Genomic DNA, 6,827 nt, shown 5'->3' with positions numbered 1-6,827 from the left:
GTGGCAGGGTGTATGGAGCCTTCCCCCCCCCACATATTCTTGGGCATCTGGGTGTGGCGGATATGGAACATGGAGAGGAGGGCATGCACTTTTACTGTGGATGCAGTGGGAGTCTGTGTTCTTGTTGGCTTTCCTGCAGCTCCAACAGATGCTTCATCATGTCTGTTTGCTCCCCCATTATCCTCAGCATTGCGTCCTGCCTCTGCTCTTCGCACACGCTTAATTCTTTCCTGGCCTCTGCCACTGAATGTCTCCATGCATTAAGCTGGGCCCTATCAGTGTGGGAGGACTGCATGAGCTCAGAAAACATGTCATCGCAAGTGTGGGTTTTTTTGCCTTCTAATCTGTGATAACCTCAGGGATGGAGATGATAGGGGGAGCGTAGAAACATTTGCACCTGGGGGGGAGATAAAAAGGGAGAGTAAAATTTAAGATGATACATTTCTGAGAACAAAAGGGAGACTCTTTCACAGTGAATCAAGCAATTCACAGCAGACAGCAAATGTGCTTTAGGTACAACGTCACATTTTGCCTTTTATATTGAGCGTCTGCCGGTATGGTGACGCATCACACACAGCTGGGCAACAGAATTTGGTTTCCAGGCAGCCATGTTAAGCCTTTTGGTATGCGGGGTTGGCTTCTTATGCCTTCATAACATGTGGAAATGTTTTCAAACTGCAGCGCCCTCCTTTCCCAGAGCAAGCAATGGATTGGGTTTCACATTTAAAAGGAGGGGCTGCAGTTTTTGGGTGCATGTGCAGCACACACCTACCCCCATCCCACCACGTGGCTATTCTCTGGGATGATCCCTTTTAGCCAAGCGCAAACAGCCCAGCATGAAAGGGGTCCTTTTACTGTTCCCTTACAAAAATTCCCCTATTTCAACCAGGTGACCATGAATGTTATCACTCTACTGAGGCTAACACAGAAAGATATAGACCGAATGTTGCTTGAATGCGAACAAAACCCAGGACCATTCACTGCCATGCTTTGTGCTGCAATGATTCCAGAATACTTGCTACTGGCTTGGCATGGTAAAGTGTCCTACTGTGGAGGATGAAATAAGGCAACCCTCTCCAGAAACCTTCTGCAAAGGCTTTCCGAGTACCTCCAGAAGAGCTTCATGGAGATGTCCCTGGAGGATTCACGCTCTATCCCAGACATGTGAAAAGACTTTTCCAGTAGCTGTGCTGGCAACGAATGCATCCCAATTCTTCAGGGCAAATCAAACATTAAACATTATTGCTTTTAAACCCTGTACTTTAGTTACAAATGTGCACTCACCAGAGGTGCCTTCTCCGGCTTCAGGGTTGGGGATCCTGCCTTGGGAGGGTATTGGCTCCAAGGTGATGAAAAGGTCCTGGCTGCCAGGGACAATGGATTGACCGCTTGCCTGGTGCACATTTTCCTCCTCTTCCTCATCCACAAAATCCTCTTCCTTGTTGCATGAGACACCCCCTTGCAGGTGTCCATGGTCAGTGATGGGATAGTGGTAGGGTCCCCCCCTAGAATGCCATGCAGCTGATCATAGAAGCGGCATATATGGGGCCCTGACCCGGAGTGACTGTTTGCCTCCTTTGTCTTTGGCTCTGCACTCAGAAGTTTGAGCTCCTTAACTTTGTCCTATGTCCTATGTAATTCAAACATTGTGAATAACATGCCACAATATTTCACGTATTGGGTCTTAGAGGAATAAGGAGTGGAGCTCTTCTCTGTTGCACATGCACAGAATGATGTTGAGTAGCAACTGCTTCCTTTCCCTGATCTTAGCTTTAATCAGGGTTCCCGGTATTATAGCTGGGATTTTAGAAGGAGCCCTAAGGTACCTAAATCCCTTAGAATTTCAGCATGGAATCCTTCCTTGTATTTCACCAGTGAAGCGAGTTCAAGCAAGAGTGAGGTGTAACAGATGCAGAGTTAAATCTCACAATCCCAGAGCCCAGATAGGTATCATGAAAGTGATTTAGGAGATGTGGGCAGAGTTTCACGGCTGTGGAGCTGCAAATATTTTATAGGTGCCCTGATATGCTAAGGTATTTGACGCTTCATATTTGCACATCCAAAAGTGTGTTCAACTTGTTTAAATGCCTTATAATCCCTCATGTTTTGACAGATGGACCTCATGGCTGGAGCAGAAATAGAAAACCAAACCAGCGTGCAGAAGTTCATACTCCTGGGCTTTCCTGGCACTTGGTATTTTCGGATTTCCCTTGCAGTGGTGTTTTCAATTATGTATTTCCTTACAATAGTAGGGAATATGTCTGTTATAGCCTTAGTGTGGACTCACCCATGGCTCCACAGCCCCATGTATTTCTTTCTCTGCAATCTCTCCTTCCTGGATATCTGGTACACCACGGCCAGCGCCCCCAAGGCCATTGGTATCATGTTAGGGAAAAGCCAAACAATTTCCTTCATCGGCTGCATCCTGCAACTGTATTTCATATTCTCACTGGGCTCTACAGAATGTCTCATACTGGCTGTCATGGCATATGACCGCTATTTGGCCATATGTCATCCATTGCGCTACAGCTCCCTCATGAACAGCACCTTCTCTGCTCAGCTGGCCCTCATCTCTTGGCTGTGTGGGTTCCTGGTTATCTCTGTATTGGCATCTCTAATATCCAGGTTGTCTTTCTGTGGACCTAACATTATCAGTCACTTCTTCTGTGACATTGATTCCTGGATAGCACTTTCCTGCACTGACACGAGACTCGTTGAGCTGGCAACTTTTATCATCTCTATTAATGTCCTCCTGGGCTCATGTGCAATAACTCTAATCTCATACATTTACATCATCTCCGCCATCTGTAGAATCCCCTCAGCCCAAGGCCGGCAAAAGGCCTTTTCCACTTGCTCTGCCCATCTCACTGTCGTAAGTATCTGGTACGGCTCCACCATTTTTCTGTATGTCAAGCCTTCTGCACAGAACTCATTGGATTTAAACAAAATAGTCAACATCTTTAGCATTATTGTAACTCCTCTATTAAACCCTTTCATTTACACTCTAAGAAACAAAGAGGTGAAGCGAGCCCTGGTAAAGATAATCAGTGGGATGTAAAGTGGTTTTCAAATGGTCTTCATTTAGCAGAAATGTAGTCAAACAGACCAAAATTAAAATTTTCTGAAGGTCATTCTTAGTGCACGTGAACATTTCTTTATTTTACAGGGTTCCTCATTGACTGTAACAACCTGATGTTGACTTACAGATGAACTCAAGTGGGAGAAATACAAATTTGATATGCTGAAAATTCCAAGTTGCTAAATTTGTGTGGCATTGGCCAGGATCTGTATGGATGCACCCATTGATAATTACACCGGGGCCTAGGCCTAATGGAGTTGGGTAACAAGCTCCCATTGAATGTCAGATGTGGATTCAAGCTGACATTTTCAAAGGAATGTGTGGAAATTAATTGCCCAGATCTCATTGAATTTCAATACAAGTTAGGTGACTAGTTTCCTCGTGCTCCTTTGAAATTCCCACTTTTAAACTTTATCTCCTCGCCTTACTTTTATGATATATTTTCCAGTAGGGGGGACTTGTGTGATGCCATGGAACTGACTGTGACAGACATGGCAATTTCCTGCAATATCCTTGGGAGACCTTACTGAATTACTGTCCCATATTGATGTGTCCATAGAAGAGATTTTAGAACAACTTTATAAATTAAACAGTAATAAATCATCAGGACCAGATGATAGTCACCCAAGAGTTCTGAAGGAACTCAAATATGGAATTGCAGGACTACAAACTGTAGTATGTAACCTATCACTTGAATCGGTCTCTGGACCAGATGGCTGGATGGTAACAAATGTAACTCTAATTTTTAAAAAGGGTCCCAGAGGCAATCCTGGGAATTACAAGCCAGTGATCCTAACTTCAGTATTGGTCAAACTGATAGAAACTATATTAAAGAACAGAATTATCAGACACATTGATGGACAGAATTTGTTGCGGATGAGTCAAAACACCTTTTGTAAAGGAATTCATGCCTCACCAATCTATTAGAATTCTTTGAGGGAGTCAACAAACATGTGGATAAGGGTGATGAAGTCTATATAGTGTACTAGGATTTTCAGAAAGCATTTGACCTGGTCCCTCCCCAAAGGCTCTGAAGGAAATTATTCAGGGGATAACAGGGAAAGTCCTCTCATGGATCAGTAACCGGTTAAAAAATAAGAAACAAAGGGTAAGAATAAATGGTCAGTTTTTAAAATGGAGAGAGATAAAGAGTCGGGTCTTCCAAGCATTTGTACTGGGACCTGTGCTGTTCGACATATTCATTGATGATCTGGGGAAGGAAATGAACTGTGAAGTGGCAAAGTTTGTGGATGATACAAAATTATTCAAGATAGTTAAGTCCAAAGCTGACTGCAGAAAACTGGGTGACTGGGCAACAAAATGGCAGATGAAATTCAACATCGATAAGTGAGAGCAATGTGCGTTGGAAGAAATAATCCAAACTATATATATAAAATGGTAATGGTGGGTTCTAAATTATCTGTTACGACTCTAGAAAGAGATCTTGGAGTCATTGTGGCTAGTTCTCTGAAAACTTCATCTCAATACACAAAAGAAGTCTAAAAGGCTAACAGAATCATAGAACTGGAAGGGATCTTGAGAGGTCATCTAGTCCAGCCCCCTGCACTTAAGGCAGGACTAAGTATTTTCTAGACCAGGGGATGGCAAACTGCGGCTCGTGAGCTGGATCCAGCCCCTCAGGGCTTTAGATATGGCTGGCGGGATTGCCACCCCTGTGGCGCCGCAGGCCCTGAGCTGCTCCAGGAAGTGGCCAGTATCACATCCCCATGGCCCCTAGGGGAGGGAGGGCAGAGGGCTCCGTGTGCTGCTCTTGCCCGTGAGTATCTTCCCCCGAAGCTCCTATTGGCCGGGAATGGGGAACCGTGGCCAATGGGAGCTTTGGGGGAGGCACACACAGGAAGAGCAGCGTGTGGAGCTCCCCTCCCCCAGTGGCTAAAGCACCGCCAGGCCAGGGCCAGTACAGGCAGGCAGGGAGCCTACTCTGGCCTCTGTGTGCACTGCTGCCACCCTAATACCACTCTAGGTAAGCGGCGCTGGGCCGGAGCCCAAACCCCTCCTGCACCCTGCACCCCAACTCCCTGCCCTGAGCACCCTGCTGCAACCCGCACCTCTCCTACACCCAACCCCCTGCCCTGAGTCCCCTGCCATACCCCACACCACTTTTCCTATCCTCAGAGGTTAAGAATAATTTTTTTTCTCCCTCTTCCTTGTAACAACCTTTTATGTACTTGAAACCTGTTATCATGTCCCCTCTCAGCCTTCTCTTCTCCAGACTAAACAGACCCATTTTTTTTCAATCTTCCCTCATAGGTCATATTTTCTAGACTTTAATCATTTTTGTTGCTCTTCTCTGGACTTTCTCCAATTTGTCCACCTCTTTCCTGAAATGTGGCACCCAGAACTGAACACAATACTGCAGTTGAGGCTGTATCAGCGCTGAGTAGAGAGGAATAATTACTTCTTGTGTTTTGCTTACAACACTCCTGTTAATACATCCCAGAATGATGTTTGCATTTTTTATAACAGTGTTACACTATTGTCTTATATTTAGCTTGTGATCCACTGTGATCCCCAGATCTCTTTCCGCAGTACTCCTTCCTAGGTAGTCATTTCCCATATTGTATGTGTGCAACTGATTGTTACTTCCTAGGTGGAGTACTTGAGCATGATTAAGGGGGATATAATAGAGATTTAGAAAATCAAGAAAGGTGTGGAAGAAGTGAATTGAAAAGTGTTAGTTACCCTTTCCCACAATACAAAAACCAGGGGTCACCCGATGAAAGGACACAAAGGGAGGTTAGTGGGTTTCACATTGTTGTAATAAGTTATAAATCTAGTGTCTTTATTAAGACCATGATTTTTAGTGTCTAGCAAAATTATTAATTCAAGCTTCCAGGGTCATCTTTTGAAAGTGTTGTGCAGGTTTCCTTTGAGGATGAGGACTGATAGACCAGATATAGAGTGATCACTTTGTGTAAAGTGTTCACCCGCAGGTGATGTGGTGTTTTTGTCTTTTATCATTTTCCTGCATGAGTTTATTTATGAGTGTAGTAATTGTCTGGTTTTACCCACATAGTTGCTATTGGGGCATTTAGTGCACTGGATGAAGTACACCCAGGGCTGGCTCTGGCTTTTTTGCCGCCCCAACCAAAAAAAAAAACGGGGGGACGGAGTGGCAAAGCAGGAGGGGAAAAAAACAAAACAAAACAAAAAAAACCTGTGGCGCGGCCAGAGCAGCAAAGTCAGGGGGGATACCTGCAGTGCGGCCAGAGCGGCAAAGAAAACAAAACAAAAAAACTTGTGGCGCGGCCGGAGCGGCAAAGCAGGAGGGGAAAAAAACAACCAAACAAAAAACCCTGCGGCGTGGCCGGAGCAGCGGGGGGGAGGGACCTGCAGCACGGCTGGAGCGGCAAAGCAGGGAAAGAAAACAAAACAAAAACAAAAACACCTGGGGCATGGTTGGAGTGGCAAAGCAGGAGGTGAAAAAAACAAAACAAAGGAAAAACCTGTGGCGCGGCCGGAGCACCAAAGCAGGGGGGAAGGACATGCAGCATGGCCAGAGTGGCAAAGCAGGGAAAGAAAACAAAACAAAACAAAAAACCTGGGACATGGCCGGAGCGGCAAATCAGGGAAAAAAAACCAAAACCCCGGCACGGCCGGAGCGGCAAAGCAGGGGGAAAAAAAAAACAAAAAAACTCTGCCGGGCAGCCAGAGCCAGGGTGCAGGGGGACTCCCTGTGCTGCTGACGTGCAGCGGAGTGCGCACCCAATCTAGCGGGGAGGAAGGG

At 45.6% G+C, this 6,827-nt stretch overlaps 1 protein-coding gene across 1 annotated transcript; it reads left to right on the top strand.

Annotated features, from left to right (window-relative positions):
• Window positions 1-2,113: 2,113 nt before the first annotated feature.
• On the top strand, window positions 2,114-3,058 carry LOC123346940 (olfactory receptor 6F1-like). The gene has a single exon (XM_044984377.1). It carries the CDS (start codon window positions 2,114-2,116, stop codon window positions 3,056-3,058), a length of 945 nt encoding a protein of 314 aa, XP_044840312.1.
• Window positions 3,059-6,827: the final 3,769 nt, after the last annotated feature.

The sequence above is a fragment of the Mauremys mutica genome, chromosome 12 (assembly GCF_020497125.1).
Source record: "Mauremys mutica isolate MM-2020 ecotype Southern chromosome 12, ASM2049712v1, whole genome shotgun sequence".
NCBI classification, from domain to species: domain Eukaryota; kingdom Metazoa; phylum Chordata; order Testudines; family Geoemydidae; genus Mauremys; species Mauremys mutica.
Note: the sequence above shows the minus strand (reverse complement) of the source record. Positions and strands in the feature narration are given on the sequence as shown.

Bases quoted from the DNA above. Each gene is read 5' to 3' on its own strand.
- LOC123346940 (XM_044984377.1), top strand. From the start codon at position 2,114: ATGGACCTCATGGCTGGAGCAGAAATAGAAAACCAAACCAGCGTGCAG.